Source organism: Penicillium manginii (genome assembly GCF_028828005.1).
Source record: "Penicillium manginii strain IBT 31320 chromosome Unknown utg000003l:1.0-959480.0:1.0-959601.0, whole genome shotgun sequence".
Lineage (NCBI taxonomy): Eukaryota > Fungi > Ascomycota > Eurotiomycetes > Eurotiales > Aspergillaceae > Penicillium > Penicillium manginii.
The window spans coordinates 813,727-835,459 of record NW_026643104.1 but is presented as its reverse complement, the minus strand read 5'-3'; the positions used below and the strand labels follow the sequence as shown (position 1 = coordinate 835,459).

At 49.9% G+C, this 21,733-nt stretch overlaps 10 protein-coding genes across 10 annotated transcripts; 7 read left to right on the top strand and 3 right to left on the bottom strand.

Moving 5' to 3' along the window:
* Window positions 1-143: 143 nt before the first annotated feature.
* Window positions 144-1,331, top strand: N7533_003681 (uncharacterized protein; the record flags this gene model as incomplete). Its single annotated transcript, XM_057100331.1, has 3 exons — window positions 144-352; window positions 413-628; window positions 695-1,331. The coding sequence occupies 3 exons, from the start codon at window positions 144-146 to the stop codon at window positions 1,329-1,331; spliced, it is 1,062 nt and encodes a 353-aa protein (XP_056963019.1).
* Window positions 1,332-2,685: 1,354 nt separating this feature from the next.
* On the top strand, window positions 2,686-3,951 carry N7533_003680 (uncharacterized protein; the record flags this gene model as incomplete). The annotated part of the gene is made up of 3 exons (XM_057100330.1): window positions 2,686-2,790; window positions 2,855-3,441; window positions 3,552-3,951. The coding sequence occupies 3 exons, from the start codon at window positions 2,686-2,688 to the stop codon at window positions 3,949-3,951; spliced, it is 1,092 nt and encodes a 363-aa protein (XP_056963018.1).
* A 370-nt stretch (window positions 3,952-4,321) lies between these two features.
* On the bottom strand, window positions 4,322-6,178 carry N7533_003679 (uncharacterized protein; the record flags this gene model as incomplete). The annotated part of the gene is made up of 1 exon (XM_057100329.1): window positions 4,322-6,178. One exon carries the CDS (start codon window positions 6,176-6,178, stop codon window positions 4,322-4,324), a length of 1,857 nt encoding a protein of 618 aa, XP_056963017.1.
* Window positions 6,179-6,696: 518 nt separating this feature from the next.
* Window positions 6,697-8,583, bottom strand: N7533_003678 (Y-family DNA polymerase; the record flags this gene model as incomplete). The annotated part of the gene is made up of 2 exons (XM_057100328.1): window positions 6,697-8,388; window positions 8,440-8,583. 2 exons carry the CDS (start codon window positions 8,581-8,583, stop codon window positions 6,697-6,699), a joined length of 1,836 nt encoding a protein of 611 aa, XP_056963016.1.
* A 159-nt stretch (window positions 8,584-8,742) lies between these two features.
* N7533_003677 (DNA damage response protein RcaA) lies at window positions 8,743-11,249 on the top strand (the record flags this gene model as incomplete). Its single annotated transcript, XM_057100327.1, has 5 exons — window positions 8,743-8,833; window positions 8,895-8,957; window positions 9,038-9,117; window positions 9,190-9,338; window positions 9,404-11,249. 5 exons carry the CDS (start codon window positions 8,743-8,745, stop codon window positions 11,247-11,249), a joined length of 2,229 nt encoding a protein of 742 aa, XP_056963015.1.
* A 780-nt stretch (window positions 11,250-12,029) lies between these two features.
* Window positions 12,030-15,283, top strand: N7533_003676 (uncharacterized protein; the record flags this gene model as incomplete). The annotated part of the gene is made up of 3 exons (XM_057100326.1): window positions 12,030-12,371; window positions 12,431-12,679; window positions 12,749-15,283. The coding sequence occupies 3 exons, from the start codon at window positions 12,030-12,032 to the stop codon at window positions 15,281-15,283; spliced, it is 3,126 nt and encodes a 1,041-aa protein (XP_056963014.1).
* Window positions 15,284-16,304: 1,021 nt separating this feature from the next.
* On the top strand, window positions 16,305-18,065 carry N7533_003675 (uncharacterized protein; the record flags this gene model as incomplete). The annotated part of the gene is made up of 2 exons (XM_057100325.1): window positions 16,305-16,791; window positions 16,852-18,065. 2 exons carry the CDS (start codon window positions 16,305-16,307, stop codon window positions 18,063-18,065), a joined length of 1,701 nt encoding a protein of 566 aa, XP_056963013.1.
* Window positions 18,066-18,684: 619 nt separating this feature from the next.
* Window positions 18,685-19,145, top strand: N7533_003674 (uncharacterized protein; the record flags this gene model as incomplete). Its single annotated transcript, XM_057100324.1, has 2 exons — window positions 18,685-18,852; window positions 18,921-19,145. 2 exons carry the CDS (start codon window positions 18,685-18,687, stop codon window positions 19,143-19,145), a joined length of 393 nt encoding a protein of 130 aa, XP_056963012.1.
* Window positions 19,146-19,370: 225 nt separating this feature from the next.
* On the top strand, window positions 19,371-19,793 carry N7533_003673 (uncharacterized protein; the record flags this gene model as incomplete). The annotated part of the gene is made up of 1 exon (XM_057100323.1): window positions 19,371-19,793. The coding sequence occupies one exon, from the start codon at window positions 19,371-19,373 to the stop codon at window positions 19,791-19,793; it is 423 nt and encodes a 140-aa protein (XP_056963011.1).
* A 163-nt stretch (window positions 19,794-19,956) lies between these two features.
* Window positions 19,957-21,297, bottom strand: N7533_003672 (glycosylphosphatidylinositol-alpha 1,4 mannosyltransferase I; the record flags this gene model as incomplete). The annotated part of the gene is made up of 2 exons (XM_057100322.1): window positions 19,957-20,250; window positions 20,302-21,297. 2 exons carry the CDS (start codon window positions 21,295-21,297, stop codon window positions 19,957-19,959), a joined length of 1,290 nt encoding a protein of 429 aa, XP_056963010.1.
* Window positions 21,298-21,733: the final 436 nt, after the last annotated feature.

Below are 21,733 nucleotides of genomic sequence, written 5' to 3'. Positions count from 1 at the left end.
CTGTTTGGTGTTTCTGGTACAAGTCCTGCTTATAAACGACGCGAAGCACATTCGCAATTTGATCTATTCCACGACTACCATATGAGGTTTTCTTGAACAAAGTTGGAAGACAGAATAAGATTTGAAATAAATCTACAGGAAAAATGTCTGCAACCACTACTGTCACTCAGGCGCCCTCGGCAAATCCAAACCTGCATGGCAATGGTCGCATGCGCGTCGATGGCACAGATCAACCTTATGGCGACTTCCGTGACGATCTTACTCGTGATGGCTTTGCCATCGTCAAGGGTGCTATCCCGCGCGAGAAGGCCGTAAAGTACTCTGACAAGATGTACTCATGGTTGGAGAACTTGTAAGTTCTGGGACTAGGTCAGTTAGTGTTTACGCATATTGGATACTGATTGTGAGACAGTAACCTGGGCTTCGACCGTAATGACCTCTCCACTGTGCACAAAGACAAGCTTCCTCTCATCAATGAGAAGGGAATGTGCCTTCACTATGGACTTCCTCACGAAGACTTTGTGTGGGACATTCGCAGTGAGCCTGGTGTGGTTAGTGCTTTTGAAAAGATTTATGACGACGAAGATCTGATTGTCTCTTTTGACGCGATCAACTTCCAATTCCCTAAGTATGACATCCCACCCAACTACCCTGATTTAAGTGATATAATTGACTGACACAACCTCGATAAAAGTCGCACCGATATTGCCCCCAACAAGCCCTGGCCTCACCAAGACCAGGATCCCGAGAAGCACGGTTTCCGCTGCATGCAAGGCCTTGTGAACCTGCTCCCCAATGGACCTGATGATGGTGGTCTCATTGTTTGCCGCGGTGGTCATCTCCTCTCCGAAGAATTCCACCGCGACATGGCGGACGAAGAGCGAATTCCTGCCTGGACCCCGGAATGGTACGGTTTCACGGAGCGTGGCATGAAGTGGCTTGAGGATCGTGGATGCACATGGGAGAAGATCTCTGCCGAACCAGGTGATCTTCTTCTGTGGGACTCGCGTACTCCCCATTACAATCTCAGTCCCAAGAACAACCAGCCCCGTTTCGCTATCTACACATGCTTCATGCCTGTAGCGGATGCCACACAGGATGATCTCCTGCGGAAAAAGGATGCCTTTGACCGTCGCGTCGGCACAACCCACTGGCCTAATGCTAAGCATACCGGCTCGAATGTGGCTCAGCGTGATGGCAAAGAGGATCCTCATAACCGAGATCGGCCGGTCAATGAACCAGTTCTCAGTGAAAGGGCATTCAAACTCACTGGTATCCCCTACATCAAGGGTCCATCTGCGGCTATCAACCAGACTACAGTGGCTGCATAGTGCGCAAATCATTTTCAGTTGTGGTTGTCTGACTTTTTTTTTTGTTCTTGAGACTACAAAATACATGTTGAAGTTTTGAGTCTTCCAAGTTTATTCTGATTCTGAGTGCAGCTTTTAAGAAGGCCTCGGGAGTGAAATATTCCAAGCTTTAGTCCGAATCAATCTTGGAATTTCCCGATATCACAATATCATGAACAGTCTCATTTAATTGAAAGTTGGTGCCAGTATATTTCAAGGTTGAAGGGGGGTTGTACTTATCTCCAGGGCTGCCGGAACAATAATTGTTAGTTTGAAAGAAATCAGCCATGATCCATCCAAATTATCCAAACCCTCTAGCATCATACTGTATCCAGAGCATGTACTATTATCGCAAGAATCACAAACATAGCATAAATCCCGATGAAAGAGATGAAAATAAAAATTCACATGTGATGGAACCAACAGACCAACGAGAGCATGCGCAAATAATCGGAGCCTGTCAGCGCAGATCATCGACCCCATTCGATTCATAATTGCAGATCTCCCCGCTTGTCCGCATTTTTCTACCGAGCTTCGATCCAAGAATCCAGTCGTACGATGCCGGGATTCACGAATTCCGATCTATTCACCGAGTAGCGCCAGCCTTGTGCGGGCATAAGAAACTTTATTCCAGGGATTCCCTTTCGTCATCACTGTATAATTGAGGCTTTGTCGATGATATGCCCAAATGGGCTGACTAGACCTCGGTTATACGTTGCTAGAAACGCTCACGCCACCTTTTATTTCCAAAATGTGGCAGTTCCGAAAGACGTTGTTGAATAGGATATACCCAGAAATAGGAAAAAATGTTCTTTTTAGGCTGGTGATCAGCAGCCAGACAGCTATTGTCATGGCAGTTTGGGCGCAGTTTGCTCTCGCTACCCCGCGCCCAGGGGAAGCCTCCTCGGTCCGCGCATGGTTTTAGATGCCTATCTACGGTTTCACGACTGTTTATTGCGCTGATGACAGTCATTCTGGACTAGGAACGTGGCATGAGTCTTAAAAAAACTCCAGAGCTGTATATTTAAGTTAAAATAGATATCTGTATAAAATGCCAGTGGCTCTACCACTCAACTACCCGTTTCTCGAATCAAGAGCTTGTGTTTGATAATCCAAAATCTTCAGGTCACCCTGACTCACTGTGATAATGGCTGCTGTGATGTTGCATACTATCACACAGAGCCCTGCGCTCAACAAAATATTTCATCTCTCCCCTGGGGAACGTTTACTCTATGGTGCTCTGGGGGTAATCGCCTACCTATTCCTAGCCTCATCCTTGCGATTCCGACGTCGTCTCACCCTCCAAGACAAATATCCTTACAGGACCCGCGAGTCAATGTCCAAAATGACCCATCATGACGCATGGGCGATCCAAAAAACAATCCTACAAATGGAATTCCCATTCATCGTCCTAAAATCACTACAGTTCGCCCTCTTTCGCGTAGGGACTTCCCATATCAAACTCACTACCCACCCAACAATACATCTAACAAAGCACACCACAGACCTACGGAATCCCAACTATATCAACCCTTCTTCTAAAAACCTCCCAATTCTCCGACTCAGCAACTTCATTCAAGCGCTACGCCGACACGGGCGCTTTAATCGGCGAATTCATGGCCTTCGACCCACACTCCGAACGGGCGCAAACAGCAATCGCCAGAACGAAATTCCTGCACAAGGGATACAGAGCCAGCGGCAAGATTCTCGACGATGATATGCTATACACCCTCAGTCTGTTTGCGACGGAGCCGATTCGATTCGCGTCGCTATACGAGTGGCGGGAAATGAGCGAGATGGAACGGGCTGCTGTGGGCACGTATTGGAAAGCTCTGGGTGATGCGCTGGATATTAGTTACGAAAAGCTTCCATCTGGAAGATCTGGATTTCAGGACGGTATTCACTGGCTTGAGGAGATTAGTGCTTGGAGCCATGAGTATGAGGTGCGACATATGAAACCTCATGAGCAGAATAAGGAGATTGCGGAGAAGACGATTGATGTGTTGGTTTATAATTTGCCGGGGTTCATGAAGCCGCTTGGTGTTTATTTTGTTTCATTCTTGATGGATGAGAGGTTGCGAAATGCCATGATGTATGGACCCCTTCTTGACCAAAGCCTGAGATATTCCAACTCCACTTAAAGTTTGGTGCAGGGAATGAGTATCCCAGGGTTCATGTCGATGTATTGACGAATTTTCACAGGATGACACCACCGCCAGCATTTTTCAGCGCCCTCTTCGCATCGGCATTCCAAATCCGCAAGTTAGCTCTTCGTTATATCGCTCTTCCACGACCGAGTTTCCTCCGCTTGGATGTTTTCACCGAAGAACCAAATCAGCACGGCCGGAACTTCGTGCTTTTCTACGAAGGTGCTCCATTCTACGTTCAGCCTACGATTTGGAATCGATGGGGCCCAGTAGCGTGGTTCAAGTGGGCTTTAGGGCAGCCGTTGCCAGGCGATGATGGTGATAAGTATTATCCTCAGGGATATCGCACTGCTGACCTCGGACCGAGATATTTCGAGGGCAAAGGTCAGAAAGAAGTGATTGGCATGCGAGAAGAGTTGCGGGCACAACGAATGGGACAGAATCCATTCCCGTAGTCGTGTTGAGTGTGTTGACGATTTGATGAAATTGAATAAGCTTCAAAGGAATCCATTGAGGATCGTGGTATGACGACCGTGGGTAAAAGCATAACAGGCGTATATCACAATATTTAGTACATAACGAATTGCACATCGGGTATTTATCACAAGATCAAAAGGGGTGGGGGCCATGTATAACGAGATGTCCCAAATCTATCGCTCATCTCCAGGAAATTTCAAACATGAAGGAAAAGTAAAGCCGGCCAGGGTATATATGGTGGGAACCGAATTTAGGTATATCTAGATACAACGCATGGAAGATCGAATCAAAGGAGGGGTATTTGGCAAAGTGGCAGAAGCGAAGGGAAAGGAGCAAGTAATTAGGAGCCTAGTCCGTCCCACCAGGAGACGAAGGCAAAGGGAGTGTAGCAGGGTCGGGTTCGTAGAATGTATCAAAGGAGGTGTCGTTAGATGGGAAAGCGACTGAGAATTCTGTCGAGGGGCTGAGTAGAGCACGTCCACTTGGGCCAATTTCGCCCAGCTCTTCTGGCGCGAGAACACGGCCGCCCAATTCGATGTCCTGAACGTGGACACTATATTCGAGGGCTCTTTGGCCCTCTTTGATGAGCTCTTCGGTCCAGCCCAGGCAACGTTTAAGACTCTGGTTCATTTTCTGGCTGTCGACTAGCAGTTCCTGATGTTTTGCGAGGTCAAGCATAAATTTCTTCTCGTCATGGGCGCGGTGTTTCGCATCGTGCTCCGCAAGAGAGTCGGCGGTCATGTCCTCCTCATCTGCAACGGAGTCTTCGTCGCTCACTTCCGACATCTCGGAAGACATTTCACTGACCTCTCCATCGATTTCACTAGTGGTTGACATCGTCACCCCCGAGAACGAGCGGGTCGATGGGGCCATTGAGAGACGTCCTGAGCGACTGAGACGGCGGAACCTCCGAAGCTCTGCATTCTGCTTTCGCATTTCACGCTCGAGCGTCCGGTTGATGGCGAGAAGAGAAGAATTGCTGATTTCCAAGTCCATGATCTTACGCTCCGTCCGCGCATTGAGCACCTCGCCGCCACTTTCCGACTTTCCAGGGCTCATCGGCCTCGACAAATGCGGATTACTTGGGCTCATTGACATAGGCAAATGTGGTACTCCGGGACTCATGGGCATATGGGGGAGCGGATCGTTGGAGATAGAGGAGCCATTGCTGAAGACACGAGGGCGAAGGGTTGGAATTTGCTCGGACATCATGGGCGGAGTATTCTCGGAATTGAACGTGCTAGACACGATGATCGGACTGGCTTTAAGACCATCATATGTGCCTTGGCTCGAAGAGCCTATACTGGAAGACTTTCGGTGTCGTGGAAGTGGGAGAGAGGGAGATTGTTGTCGATCGGGATGATAATTTGGAGTAGGGGAGAAGCCATGCAAGACACCTTCGATTCCATGATCTAAATTGGGACTGAATGTGACTTGTTTTTCGGATAAAGGGGGAGATGTCGCGTCGGATGGTCGGGGAGATCGGAGGCGCGGTGAGGGTGAGACTATCGACCTGGCAGGAGGTGCGGGGCGCGGAAGACTTCCCGGACCCCCTGAGCGTCGACTAGAGGTCGTTGATAGAGCTTCATCTGACGCGGTCTGTCGTTCTTGGTTGCCGTTCGCATACACGAAGCTCGCAACTGAAGGGGCCTTGTTAGGCTTCGGGCGGGAGGTATCGACTTCGGAGGAGGTTGTTGAGCGGGCGTCGGAGGCATGAAAGAATCGAGGGGAGCTCCCTGCCATATCCGTAAAAGAATTCGGGCGCGAAAGCTGTTGCTGTTGTCCCTCCGCAGTGAGAGTCTTTGCTCTCAAGCTCCTCGACTGCTCCGGCTTCACCCCGCGAGCCGGGCTGCGTTCGGTTCGACGAGGGGCGGCCAGCCCGAACCCGACCGGGGGTTGAGTATAAGGCTGCGGCGACGGGGCCGGGGAGGTACTTGTTGGAGAAGGAAATGTAGCATCACGGCGAGTGGTTCGTGAACCTGATCGTGGGGTGATGTTGGCACTGAGGAGGGATGGATGGACGGCGGGGGAATCGTCTTTGGAAGGGGTAAAAGGTTGATCATTGGCGAGACGGCGCGCTGCAGGATGACCGCCTGGACTGGCGAGCTTAGGCGTTAAAGGCGCGCGGTTGCGGTGAAAAGCGGCGCTGAGCGTGGGGGTGAATGGTTTGGCGAGGGAGCCATGATTGTTTTGTTTATCAGTCATGATGAGGCGGGCATTGCGGGGGGCATGACGGAGGGTAGAAAGGAGATGAAGACGGGGTGAGAGCTGGGGAGAACAGAGGAGAGTAGAATAGAGTAGAGTAGGTCCCGAGATATTAATCCCAATCAACTCGAACAATCCCACCAACTTGAAAGGGAATAAAAGATCGGAGCTGCAGACGTTGACGAAGGAGAAAACAATCCCGGAAAAGGTTTAGGGCGACCTTCACCGCAACGCGAGGAATGAAGTGGGGATATCCAGGTTGCAAGCTGTTTATTGCATGATATTATTGATTGATTGCCATATTTTATGGCAGGGGATGAGAGTTCGGTTCTCCCTCTGTTGTCTTTTGTTGTCTTTGCACAGCGTCCAGTTGTGTGTGTGTGGTGTGGTGTTGATGGCGATGGTGATGGCTTGAATCCACTGCAGGCCTTCGTGGGGAAGATCGACACTCTGCAGAACCAGGGGTGATCTCGACATTCGTGAATTCATGTATCCTTCTATATATTGTCTATCTATGATCAACGGAAGAACAGTCGCTTCTGACGTGGATCTTCGTTCCCCCCTGGATTGACAGGCTTTCGCTTGCGACTCCCCGTCCCTTGCGACGGCTCATCAATGACTGAATGAGTATCCTGTGTTGCCTCGCGGATCGTCTGACGTGACAGGCAAAAATCCACATGATCGTTGAACCCGCGATCATCCGCCATTTGTGGTTTACTACAGATCGGACATTCCCATTGTGCCGGCGATTCCTCAACGGGACCAGCCTCTGGACCAGCCTCGATAGTCGGAATCGACTGGTCTGGGATGGCCGCTTCCTGGCTTAACTGTTCCAGGTCATTCATCTCGTCCTGCACCTCCTGCCGAGCTGCTGCTTCAAACGCTTCTTCTGCACCAATCTCACGCTCCTTGGTCGGCTCCGGTGGTTCCACGGTGGGCGGCTTCGGTTGTGCAGTGAATCCAAAGAAATTGAGACCGGTCTTCTTCGTGGTGACCAAGTTCGAACACCGCAAACCTAGTAACCGTAACTTCATCCCCGGGATCTCCTTCTCCAACTTGATCAGCATGGGAAGTGCGTATGTATAGAGATCCTTGGCTTGGGAGACTGCCCGCGGAGGTGCAGTCTGGCGCGTCAAAACCTCAAACGTATGAAGTTTCACCTTGAGGCATAACGTCCGACTTTTAAATTGGGTCCGCGCGAGGTCCTTTTCCATCTCCTCTGCCGCCCAGCGGAGTTTCCCTCGCAACTCCTCCTTGTCTCCAATCTCATGGAATGTGGTCTCAGTACTCACGCTCTTCCGCTCGTGTGTTTCGACGGGCTCGATATTGGTCCTGCCCAACCCGAGGTAGCATTGAGCCAGGAACTGGAATGCTTTTTCCCCGAATAATTTGGTAAGTATAGCTCGCTGAGGGTATATGTCACCACAGGTTTTGATGCCAATGGAATCGAGCTCTCGCTCGAAGACTCGCCCGATACCGTTCACTTTGCGGCAAGGCAATGACTGCATGAATTCCATGACAGCTGTTCGCTCGTTTGCCACACGGAATTGGCCGTTGGGCTTGTTGATGTTGGACGAGATTTTGGCAATTTTCGCGTTCGGGGCGATGCCAGCGGACACGGAGATTTTGGTATTTTCCAAAATTTCTGCTCGTAGGCGCTGGACTGCTTCGTCTGGGTCCATTTGGTTCTCACCGCAGTAGGCAGTGATATTAAGATAGGCCTCGTCACAACTAGCACTTTCAAAGAGAGGATCGTACTGCGCGAGAATCGTGCGAATTTCGGTTGCCTTTGCCGTATACTTTTCGTAGTTTGAAGGAAGAAGAACCAACTGTGGGCATAGCTTCTTGGCCACAAAGGAGGCCATACCGCTACGGATTCCAAATTTTCTGGCAACGTAGTTGCAGGTCGTCAATACACCCTTTCCAACAGCCATGGGAACGGTTTTTAATTCCGGTCGATCCAGCTCCTCAACCGCTGCGAAGAAGGCATCACAATCCACATGAATGACGTATTGAGAGAGATCCCGGGTCAATTCTAGCTCTGCAAGATACTCATCTGCACGGCGTAAATCATGACTCAAGTCGAGTTTCTCCAAGCGGACCTTTTCTGCGGCGATACGCTCAATCTTAAGGGTCTGGTTGCGATCACGCTCCTGTTCGTGATTGAAGAACTTGGAGCCTTTGGAGGCATTATAGATGATCTCGGATACCTGGGATGGTCAGCTGTGTCACTTGGGGTTTTGAAATTTGATTCCTCCCACTTTTTGCTGGTCCACAGCATCTTGTCCTGCTTTAGTTAAAGATGGACCCAACAGTTGATATTTGAGAGTGTCATTGGCGTTGTCATTGACATTGGAATTGCCACTGTCTTCCTCGACCACTCGGTCGGTCGATTCGTCTGCCATTTGCCATGAATAGAGGAGAGTAAGAGTAAAAGTAGGAATAGAAGTGAAGAACAAAAGAGAAGTGATGTGAAGTGAGGCTCCAATGGAAACCAAAAAGGGAAACAGGCAGACGCGGTCACGTGCTTTCGCGCGTTCACGCGGTCAACTTCGACTTTGACAATGTCTCACTTCAACTGCAGGAATCCTTTCAGCAAATCTTCAGGGGATGCTGCAATGTGGATACTGGAGTCAACGGGGGAATTCCTGAACGGTCAGCTCTTCACCAAATGCTCCAAAATGATATGCGACCGCGGACTGACTCGTTTATATAGGGAAGCGTGTATGGCTCCGACCCGGCAAGCGCTATCTCTTCGGAAGAGCCGATGAGCCTGGTGGTGGGTTACAATTCTCGTCTCCTCATTGCTGTTGGGTCTATTAGGCGGGCATTCATAACATACGTTACTCACATCTGCAGTCTCTCATGGCAGCACAAGCCGTTCGGTCTCGCGCAAACACATGTCTATCGAGGTGGCTACCGTGACACCCCGCGATGGAGTATGCTATGCCACTCCTTCCTCTCGTTCGGCATCGACGACCATTATATCTGACCGCTGCATGTTCTTATAGACACGCGCACACGCCCGGACAAAAGTTACAGTGACCGACCTCGGCTCGACGAAAGGAACCTTTGTGGATGGTGAGAAGCTCACTGGTGAGCGCATACTCGATGGAGCGGACCACAGCATCGTCTTGGCTAAGGCTGCTTATGCAGTCAGGTGGGTGGTTTCTCTATCATCAATGGCAATGTACTCCTCCGGCTGGCTAAACTCCCGGATCCTAGTCTTAAATGGGAACCCGTCGTGCTCAGTTTCTCATTCTCTTCCAGGGAGATGAAGGCTGAAGATCCCCTCGCCAAAGTACGCGCTCGACTAGAATCCCTCGATATCAAAACTATCATCCCATATCTGGTGGACCAAACCACCCACGTCGTTCAAAATAAACGCAACACCGCAAAAGGTCTGCAAGCCTTGATAAATGGCAAATACATCGTCAAGAATTCATACCTCGATGCCATCGAATATGCAACCACCCCCACCGACTTAGAGAGCGAGGCTGCCCTGTGTCCTCTAGAAATTGACTTCGATTCCGCCTGGCCAGACCCAAACGAGCACCTCCCCCCAGCGGGCAACGAACCAACCAGTCGTCCCGCGGAAGCATTTGCGCCCAACTCGGATCGCATCAACGTCTTTGAAAAATATACATTTGTGTTCGGAGATACGACCCAATTCGACAATCTACAAGCGGCGATCACAAATGGGCACGGGAAAGCTCTTCTCTATGAGGTCAAGGACGGCGAGACAACCGCAGCGGAGGTTGTCCGATTCATGAAAAAGGCAGCAGGAAACCAGGGCATTGGGAATGAACGAGTCGGGAAAAGTGGTGTTGTCCTCGTGCGCTTCCGGTCCAAGGGGCACTACGAGTCATGGTCAATTGAGGTTGGCAATGAAGTCGCTTTGATGACGGACCAACGTGTAATTGAGCAGCGTGAGTTTCTTGACGCTATTCTGAGCAACGATGCCGCCCCGTTATGTCGCCCACTGCCGCATGAAGAGGCATCCAGCCAAGTCTCCATCACTCCAGCACCCGACGAACCATCGCCGCCATCACAACCACCAGTAATTCGAGATGAGACATCTATATCAATATCACCGCCAACGCCAAGCCAGCCGCCCGCGTCACGCGTCAAAGCAGGCCGTGAACGTAAATACGTGAGCAAAATGAAAACATTCGATGATGGATTCGATATGGACTCTATCCCTGTCTACGAGCCAGGGCCAGATGAGACCGTCGATACACAACCATTGGATTTCGAGCCCATCGAGGAGTCAAACACCAATCAACCGATGCCCACACTGGAGGAAGAAAATGAAGATGCTGATAAAGATGCCGTCTCTGATCTCCTCCCCGGTGCCCAGGCCATGAAGCGCCGACGAGCCGAGATGGGCGATGATCAACCTACACCCGCCAAGCGCATCAAAGCAGAACCCGCCCCAAAACCCCTGCGTCGCAAGATAGATGTGTTGGAGGAGGCACGGAAGCATCGCGAGGAAGAAGAAAAACAGCAACAGGCCGAAGAGGACACTGCTCACTCCGAGGAAATCGACGTTGAAACCCTCCGTAACCTTGCCATTGTCGAGGAGATGGAGCTACCTGTTCGACAACCCCCTGCACGAGAGGAAAATACTCCAGACCGCTGGGAGGAACAGTGGAATGGACGCAAGAACTTTAAGCGATTCCGGCGCAAGGGAGAACCCCGTCATGCTCGCCAACGCGTGCAAAGCGTCATCGTCTCGCTGGAAGAAGTGACTCGCAAAGACTTTGGCATCGGTGAACACTACTGGAGCAGCAATCGCAAGCCATCCGATCAAGCTCCCGCTGTGGAAGTGGAAGAAGTGGAAGTGGAAGCGGATGAACCTCCAGCGATAACGACAACGACTAGTCAACCTAGTCGCAATGAGCGATCCGTATCACGGTCTCAATTGTCTGTACCGGAGACCTCTACCCCCAATCCAACTGCCGAATCGCAAAGCACTCTCGATCGCAGTCGCAGCCAGAAACGACCTCGTCCAGTGCAAGATTCGGAGAGTGACGATGAACCCAAGTTCCGGTTCCGCCGCAAGCGCTAGGGCTTTTACAAGTTGCATCTTTATTTTAGCGTTTGTTTGTATCAATACCCTCGCCAGCCCTGTCTCCAATGTATCATATGTTTCAAAATATATTATCGACATCATTTATGCCAATTTCTGTGCTGGAATGTACTAGCATGTTATCCCTCTCATTCTCTGAGCACTTTTCCTCCCACGTCTACAACTTGAAGCAGGTTCCAAAACATACTATCCCCACGTGGAGAGAGTTCCATGGTATTCTCCGAATTGGACCCAACGGTGATCACATCAATGGCCCCGGGGCCTCTTATCCAAGACTGCACTGGTTTGGTTTTGCGGGGGTAAAGTTAGGCGTTGCGGCTCTGACGGGATTCCAAAGCCTAATATCATCCGGGTACCCTGCCTTAAGGTAGGTGGTACATACCCGTAAATTGTTATCTCATCAAGTCAAGTCATGGGTAATTTTGGAAACCTTATTGACATCTTGTAGCAGATCAACTTAAGCCTCGCTGGAAAAAGATTTGTCAATTTGCGAATGATCCCCCTCTTTTCCACCAACAATTCGATGTATCGACTCGCTTCCCGCGCAAAGAGAAACCTGTGACAAAAGTACCACACGTCGACCTATAAGATCTACCGAATAAGTCAATCCTTCCTCCACGGGAATAGCTGCGTATCAGGTGATAGGCAGGCACATACCACTCGAGGGGGCCAAAACCCAGCGGGGTGTCCCAGCTGCCCGGTTCCCGGTTTAAATTCCAAGTTATCGAAGCCCCTGTGGTGAATCTCAGCGAATAGCCCATGGAGAATCAGATCGGTAAAATGTCCCGCCTGCCTGACCTGGTAAGAGATTCGAAGCTTGAAACTCACTTCCTCCCGGACTGTAGCGTGGAGACCGTTCACACTTACCACGAGTCCGATCCGTCCTCGCGTCGTCGAGTCGTCGTCAGATATGAGCACTGGAAGAGACAAAGGAGAATCGGCGGTGGTGGTTACTCAACTGTCTGGTTAGAGGAATGTTTCCAGGGCTCTCGGGATGGTGTTCAAGTTCGAGCTGTGAAGCAAATCGAGACGGGTGGACGGTTTCAGCGAATCGACTTTAATCGCGAGCTCGAGACAATCGCCAAGTTTTCGCATTCCAGGGTATGTTCTAATGACTGGATTGAATGTTTCAAATCGAATGCTGATTGCTCAAATACTAGTATGAACGATGCTTTGTTCAATCCTTTGGGTGGTATCGAAGCCCCACGCACCTTTCGATTGCGATGGAGTATTTAGAACTAGGTGACCTGCTCGACTATCTAGATGAGAGGCCAGCTTTACCAGAAAGCCAAGCCCAAGAAATCACCTTTCAGATCTTGGAGGGGCTGAAAATGATGCACGAAAATGAGTTTACGCACCGGGATTTGAAGCCGAAGGCAAGCAACCTTTTTTTCTCACCTGGTTACTTGGTTACTATGAGTACCAGTACTAGGTGGTTCCTAGGTAACTTCTACCCGTCCAGATACTAACAGAAATAGAATATATTGATAAAGTCGCACCCACCGGAGACATGGTGGGTCAAAATAGCAGACTTCGGAATAAGCAAACGCAGCGAGGAATCGCCAGAAACATCAACAACATTACGAGGAACAACGGGCTTTATTGCTCCCGAGCTTTACGGGTTTGTCGAGTGTGGAAGCCCATATGCGACGGATATTTGGTCCTTGGGCGAGATTACCTTCCGAATGCTCACGAAGGCGCCAGTATTCAATCCAATCGCGCGGCTGTCATCTTACACCACACACCCAGAGATGTTCCCAGCAGCTCTTCTGGATGAAGCCGGAGTAACCAGGTTGGGGATCGAGTTCATTCGATCGCTCATGAGACCTGTTCCCGACAGCCGACTCACGTCTGAGATGGCAATCCTTCATCCTTGGATCAAACACTTGTCGCAAATACCTCTTTTATCGCACGCCGAAGCCCAGTTTCAACCAACAGCGATATCACCGGGGGCTTCTCCCGGCGAAAGGAATACATTTCCGGCGATAGAAGAGGTGACAGAGGAAATATCAACCATCCGCCCACCTAAAATTGTTCCAACGGAAGCCCCCAGCCAGTCTAATGATGGACAACAATCAGAAACGCCCAATGAAGACATGAAATCCAGGCTCAGCGACGAGCAGTTGTCAAGAAGTCAAAGCTCTCTAGCTCGGCGACCAAAAGCAGCATCTGTCTCTTCGGGGCAATCCAAAAACTCCAGCAGCCAAGCGACCAGTATATCATCCCTGCACTCACCACCCAGCGAGAGACTTACGGAAGAGTGGTGGACAGATCATCTCAGACACGCCCGGCTTCTCGGCACAACTTCCAAAGAAGAAGCGGTCGGAACCGTTTCAAAAAAGCCAGCATCTGTTCTCAAGGGTATATTTGGAAAACCGAAAGGTGTACCCGAATTCAAGGAACAAAAGAAAGCAACGCGAGTTAGGTCATTGGGCCCTGATGGTGGGATGGAAAATGCAATGACGTCCCATAATCAGTCATTCCTAGTAGATCCCACTTCTGCGCTTGGATTCACGCCAAATGATTCTAAGGACGAAGGCGAGCAGCACAGACTAGGAGCATCTGGCAGCGAAGAACCCGATGTGCGATGTCTAGCAGACACCCTAATGCCCTCTTTGAGTTTAGATGAAACTGTGCGCTGCAGAATCGGCATGCAAGGCCCCTCGATACGTGTTAGGCCTACATTACCAGTCTCTCGCTCAGCAGACGACGCGAATGTAGAATCCCGAATGCATGACCTGGAACAGAGACTCAGGTTCGAAAGAGAATGTAATCCAGCTTTATTATTTCGCACCCGCAATCAAAACCGCACTCGGTCCCAGACGGTGGATGAATCGAGAGATCCAAGTCGAGGGGAAGTTGCGCTGCCATTTATCGAGTCTGATGACGAAAAATATGGAAGGTCACCATCACACGCAGCAAAAAGGAGACTTGGCAAAAGAAGTGGTGTTGTCAACATGATTGCGGCTGGATTAGGCTTGAACCATGATAACAATGAGAAGGGCAAGGCACCTCCTTGCTCCCATGATGGTTTCAAGTTTCGATTCGTCCTCCCACTTGAAGCAAAAAAGCACAGGAAGATATCATTCTGCCCACTCAATCTACGTCTAGTAACCTCCTCGGGAGATCCTACTGGTGTTGAGGTTTGGAGTATTCCGAAGAGATGTCGGATATCCGCCGAGAATATTTTCAAGAGCAATTCATGCATTGCTATCTCTCATGGTGGAACTCTTTTTGCCTCAACATCAGGCGACTGTCTTACTATTTGGAGCAGCTTTGATGGGTCAAGCACTGCAATTACCTCGACAGAAGGCTTGAAGAATCCCCGGTTCTCTCATGACGGCAGTCTGCTAGCAGCTATCTCAACGCAAAGGAAGATCCACATCTGGCAAGTGTTTGATCATCATAGTCTCCAATTGCAAAAGCTGAACACTTTGAATCTGGATGAAAAGATTCTTGCATTCGCCTTCCAGACCAGGGGCAGGAGAATCGTGATCGCTCTGAACAATTCCATCAGGATATTAGGGATATTTTCGGATGAAGATGACATTGATGGGACGTATCAATTCGATCTTTCCGTCATGGGGCGTTCCTTCAAACCGAAGAGGATAGACACGGACCGAGATCTAGTAACCGCACTCTCGGGAAATGGGAGGATGGCAGCGCAGGCCTATCCGGATGGTCTGATTGGATCAATACTATTCATTCGAGACCTTAAGGGAAAAGCTGAGAAGAGAAGCCGGAAGTTTGTGGTGTCGCCTATTGTCCAGAATTTGACATTCTCTCCCGCTGGCGAAATTCTGGCAGCTAGCACGAAAGGCCGCGACGTCATTCTGTGGGATGTTTTTCAAGAGAAACAAATTCTCCGACTTGAAAATTGTCACGAAAGTTCTATCACATCCATGTTTCTGGCAGACGAGGGAAAATATTGGCAACTTGCTCTGGTGGTGAAGGTGTCAAGTTCTGGGGGACTGATGAAAGCATGGACCGGTTGGTCGAGAGAAATAATTTAGGGGCCTTAAGATAGGCGAGAATCGGGGGATCGCCGGATAACTAGGTATTTTCTAAGTAATTCCAAGCCTGCATTCTTCAACGGACATAATCTAACCAGGAATTATCCAAGTAAGTTCAAGTTCTTGATGTCTTCAAGTTCCCTTTGTCCTGGGGCCTTTGAGCTAGTTGTCCATCGGGGCATGATATACATAGATGTGCCCAAGTAGAGAACACGGGTATATGGCAATTCTACCGTCTCGCCGAGTTCTGTTGCCTTTAGGCTACCTAGTATACCTAATACTAATAAGTATACTTCGGATCGGCCCTTGTGGGCCTTACCATAGAGTCTATACTCCTAGCTAGGTACTACCTTACTAGCCGCAGTGGGGAGACCCACCCTCGTCACAATTCAAAGAATTTGGGCTAGTAGAGTTACTATGGAGTATAGATCTAGAATAGAATATGCCACTGTCACAAGCATAAATATTAAATTTAATGAATGACTGAATACAATCAGTGCAGTGTATACCAATGAAGTCCACCAATCATGTCACGTTACTATCAGGTCATCCCCCCCCGCCTTCCTCTGCATTTTTGGTTCTTCTTCACTTCACTTCCATCTCCTTCTCCCCAACCGCCCTTCTCCCTTTTCAATTCTTTCTGTCTCACCCTTATCTATTCGTTCATCCCTTTTAAGTTTCAATTGTGGATTCTGCGCGCCCACTACCAGGCCCTTGGTTTCGCAGGGCAGCCTGGACTCTGGCGCCGCCTGTCGTCCCATTGTCCCACCCGTTCAGGCGCCTGATACTCCGCTCAGTCCATTAATCAAAACTTTGCCGAAACTGTCTACTTTTCTGAAATCGCTTTCTACATCCTCCATGGTACACAGTGAGTCTGCGTCACCGATTTGTGCACCCCCGGAATGTATCCAAACTAACGATAGCCCCTCCACCAGATTTGGCTTCTTTCAGGCCACGGACTGATCACCATCGAAGATCCCCTCTTCTACGCCTGAAATCCCTTGCCTCTATTCTCTTCGCCATGATTGTTCCCCCATCACCCCGACCCGTCTCGGTCAAATCGTTGGCCGGCAGCCCAATCCGCAAACCCCAGGATTTCTCTGAGGATGTGGAGGAAGAGCTCCGGAGTATCAACAATGACTTCCCGCCCATCGACTTCAATTTTGAATTTACCCCTGTTCAATCTGTCCCCCAGACTGCACCTCCCTCTGTGTGCGACCCCGATGCTCATCAGCATTTATTCGCAACTTCGTCGGAAACGTGCTCGTCTCATGGAGCGAAACATCCCTCCTCGGCTTTTTCGAGCTTGCCCTCCGAAATTCATGACAAGATCCTGGATCACCTCCTCGGTCCGAAGGTTTCCATGTCCAGCCCGAGTGCAACAGTTGATTCATCTCCCAAAAGCTGGGCTAAAGCGCCTCGTTTTCCTCGTCGCAAGAAAGTGACAGATCTGACGCTGGTTTGTCCTTCGTGGAGAAACCTCATCCAATCTCGCCTCTACAGACACAGTAGGTTGAATGGGGATCAGATCTCTCTTTCGCATGATTCAAGGTACTAATTCGGCTTAGTCGAAGTGAAGGGCACGAATGATGAGATGCTCGAATGTCGAGAATGGTTCCTCGCCAATCCACACCTTCTTCGCTATGTTCGCTTGGTGGAGATCTGGATCCCCGTTTGGGGAAAGCGCTCTTACACTCCAGTTCCTCGAAACCTTGAAAGAAGATCCAGCCATCACCGGCTGTTCATGTCGAGGACGATGGGCTGGGAAGAAGTGCAACACCCCCCATATGACATTCCGTTCCTCCCATCGGAGGATAATGCAACCATGGAGGAGATTTTTCAGCATATGCAGCTCTTTACTTCTGCACGAGTCCTCATCTTGCAAGGTGGTCAGGCAAATACCCCTCCTCAGCTCCGACACTTTCGGAATGGGGAAGACGATGAGCCTGCTCGCAGCCTTCCAAGACTGCCTCATATCGAGACCTTTGTTATGCGTGGCGCCTGGAATCTGGTCCGCAAATATTACCAGTGGAAGAATATTGCTCGGGCCCTGCCTGCATTACGCGAATGGCACGTTGTTTATCCTACTCTTCGAGCGGATGTCGATGAACTCATTTGCGAAATCTTCCGTCATCCGCCAACCCACCTCCGTCATGTTAACTTGAGCCTCGAAGGGACGGGGGTCGGAGAGGAGATAGGACCTCTCCAGCATTTCCCGGATACCGTCTGTCGTCTACTAGGCGGGTTCGCCTGTCGTCTTGAAACCCTTTCCTTCACTGGAAAAGTATGCGATCTATTCTTCACGCATTTGGCCTATCACGCTGGAAAAGCACCGTGGCCACCTCGTCTACGATCCCTCGAACTTTCCGTTTTGAGCTGCTGCCCTCCGGCTGACGCCTATTTGACGGGCTATCCAGTTCCTGTTCGAGGAATCACCGAGATGGGATTCATTCACGCATTCGAAGGGATTGTCTTGCAAGCCATTGTCTCCCTCGAGTTCCTTCCGGCACTCACATACCTCAATATTCGCTTTCTCGATGTTTCACCCTTCATACCTCAAGTGAAACCCTACTTCCGACTCGCCGACGACAAATGTACTGGTCTATGGAGTGATGCCATACTCAAATCCTTGCAGCGAAGTCGCCCCCTTGCAAAATATGTCGAACTCACTGATGGAATCAACCCGTTGTTCAGCGATGATGGGCTTCTTCTGGGTATCTCGCACGTACCTCGCCAGCCGCTCAGTATCAATGCTCGTATGTACGAGTACATCGCCAGCTAGAGGCTCGATTCTTTTCTCTATTTTTCAGGTCCTATTGACTTGCTAGCTCGAACTTCTGTTCCGCTCCTCCTTTCTTTCTACCGTTTGAGCGTTTGTCGCGAATACCCCCCGTCATCGAGTATTTTTCCTCATGACAGTGTTACTTCTATGTTCTATTGTATATTATGGTGATTATTACTAATGTCTCATGTCAAGTGGCAATCTACGTGGTTTGGATGTGGGTGGTAGTTATCAAATTGAAGCCATTCTCGTCTCAACTTTGTTTGTCTTTTTGTCTTTGAATTCTAATCAAATTTTTATTGTCTTCTATGATGGTTTAAGAGTACTAAGAGTACTACTAGTATCGTAGATACTAACAGTCCTCCACTTATGCTAGACCGATCATACTTTTATTGTCGGATTTGACTAATGTTCAGGCACTCAGACCATCATTCCCTCCGAATCCTCTTCAAGCTGTAAATAGCTCCACTCTCTTCTTCTCTCACAACACAACGAGCACCACCGTTCGTGCTTTCCTCGAATTTCCATTCACAACCTCCTAGCGATGACGAGTTACACTGTCAATCCCACAAACCCCACCAAAGATTCTAAAAGTGACCAGCCAGTCAACGCAGCCACCATGGACCTCATAAAGGAACGCTACGAAGAAGAAAGAACCAAGCGACTCTGCTCTAACGGAAACACCCAATACATCGAGACCAGCAAATTAGTTGAATTCGAACAGTTCATGATAGACCATTGGGTCGATTCAGCCTCGGTCAAGCCAATCTTGTCCAGTCTCGCAAGGGTGAAGAACCGCAACGACTGAGTATCCGCTCTAACTTCCTCTCGATAATGGCGGACCTTCTCGACTAGCCCAAGTTACCTGGCGTTCCTGGGATCCTGGATTATCGGGGTGATATCTTCCACACGTCGCGTTGGGCATATGATATCACAGGTGAATCTCCCAAGGACCCTAAACTCCCCACTGAAATCGCAGGATACACAGAAAGCCGCTTGAAATCGACACACCCCGACAATACCAAATTCGGGCGAGGATCGACTCGCAAGTCAATGGCCCAGCCATGGCAGAGAAACTGAAGCCCTGGTACCCATCCTTCTGCAAAAGACCCCTCTTCGACGGCGAATATCTCACAACCTTCAACCAAAAAAGAAGTCTCTTTCATCGACAAAGATGGAAAATGCGTGGATAGGGTCACTGCCGATAGCCTCATCATAAGGACGAGCGAATACAAAGTAGACGTCATAAATTTCGCCACGGCATATCGGTCCTCAGCAACAGGAACACCAGCCGACAAAGCCAACATGACCATGATCGGCAAGAAAGGAATTTCCATGAGCACCGAACGACCTCGTATCGGACCAACGACGTTGCACGGCGTTGTTGACACCAAGTTTCTGAATCTATTGCTTTCAGGCCCACACCAAGCCGGTGTAAGCAGCAGCTATGTCTGCGCATTGGACGAATGCGCAAAGCATGCAGCTTACATACTCTCCGAAGCCAAGCGTCGAGCAAATGGGAAAGCTTCCGCCGTTGCACCGACTGCTGAGGCTGCGGAGGCTGCGGAGGACTGGGCTGCACGGATCGCCATGTATGCGGGGGTGATGGCGCCGATGCTCGGGTGTACGCCGGGGTATTACAATCTCGAGGGTGATGTGACGCGCGTGCTGGTCGAGTATCAGTCTGTCATGGCACGGTCGACTATCTGGGGGGGCTGGGATCGATAGCTGGCTCGGATTGATCGAGAAATGGCATGTCGAGGGTAGAATGGACGGTATCGAGGTGCGGGTTTAGTTGAGTAGGATACAGTCATAGGCCGGTTATCCTACGGCACATGCGAGATAAATGCAAGAATGAAGATAAAAACGCTTGATTGTTATTACAGAGAACTCAATTTTCCCAGTGGACCTTTTTAGCCAGGGCAATGGGATCGCCATTGAAACCAGCATCGTGTACGATCATGCCAAGTATCCAAATGTTGATAGAGAAGAAGACCAAAGATGCTAGGAAGAGACCAGGAACAAAGGAGGAGAGGCCGAGGAATTCGAGATTAAAGCCTTGCCATAACCAGAGAGCCTGGCCCAGGACCCAAAGGACGGCAGCGGATATGCCCAGCGTCGGCTTGCGCATAAGTGATGAGGTGGGGAGATACAATGGTAGAAGAATCAGGTACCAGAGAAAGTACTAGAGCAGAGTTAGTGAAGGTAGGCAAAGGCCTTAAGAATAGAGACATACCTGACTAGTACAAACCTTGTTAAAAGTAACAAAGGCAAAAGTCTGAGCAAGCATAGCAGTAGCGAGATTCTTCTTCGCCAACGCCAACGGCAAAGCCACAACTGAAAGAATCAACTGCGGCAAGAAAGCCAAAGATTCAAACTGGAAGCCCGCCGCACCAGTCGAAGTAAGATACAGCAGTGTAGCGTACGGCGAAAAATTATGCCGATGATCAATGCGAGTAAGGTGATGGAAGAAAGTGTGTTGGAGAAACGGCATTCCATACTGGAGATACATGACACCATTAAGCGCGACGAACGTCGCCAACGCCGAAAGTGTAAGCCGAACTCTTGAATGCGTCACGAACTCCATAGCACGCGTAAAGAGATCAGCATCCGAGTTCGCAGCCGGTTTCCCATCCCGCTGCGCATCCCACCACCAAAGAATCGAAGCCCCATAAATAAAAGGATAAATCTTGAAATGCACCGCAAGGCCGAGAATGGCACCTGCGGTGATGGGTCGTTTTGTAAGAGTGGCCCACAAAAGCGCCGCAACAAACACACCCAGCAAACCCTCAGAACTACCACGAGTACTGATATTCGCGACCATGGGATTCCACAACCAGACAGCAGAGATGTATTTCAGCGCCTTGATGGTCGACATGCGATACACGCGCCGCAAGAGCTGCAACACAAACCAGCCAGCAAGAACATCAGCGGAAGCAAAAAGGATCTTGCCAAATGCAAACGAAACCGCAGACCATGGGGGTGGGAGTTGCCAGGCTGTTGGGACAAGCATCCACGCGAGGAGCGGGGTGTATCGATACGTATCACGCGCGTAAGGAGATTCCCCATTCGCGACATAGCGAGAGGCATCGGTGAATACCATGTAGTCGATATCAGTATATTTGACAGCGGAGTTGGCATCCTGCCAGCCTCCGTAGACGAGCAGAATGATGCGGAGAAGACATGCGCCGATGAGGACGCGGGGAACTGTGAAGATGATAGAGGAAGGCATCTTGAAGAAACAATTGAATGAACAAGTGCGTGAAAGAATTCGAATATGAAATAAGATCGAATTCAGGTTTGATGATGCGATCGATCGGCTTGATATTGCCAGTGGTTTGTTCTCCGGACAGCAGAGTGGAGCAAGGCGAGGACAATTGAATAGCAATTCACACCCCCTGAAGAGATGCCCAGGTGTATCCCAGGAAATCCGGGTCGGTTCAAGATAGAAACTTGAACAATGAGCCGGATTGCCTAGTCTTTGTTCCGAAAGCCGCGGTAGTTGCGGATGTTTACAGATCGCCCTAAATTTGGACGCGGTTTGCCGATGGATGACTCAGCAGACGGAAGCGGAAGGAGCGGAGTGCCGCTGCAAGGAAAGGACGATGCCGCTTTAGACAACAACACCCTATACCCTTGAGGAACTATGAAAACTAGTATCAACTATA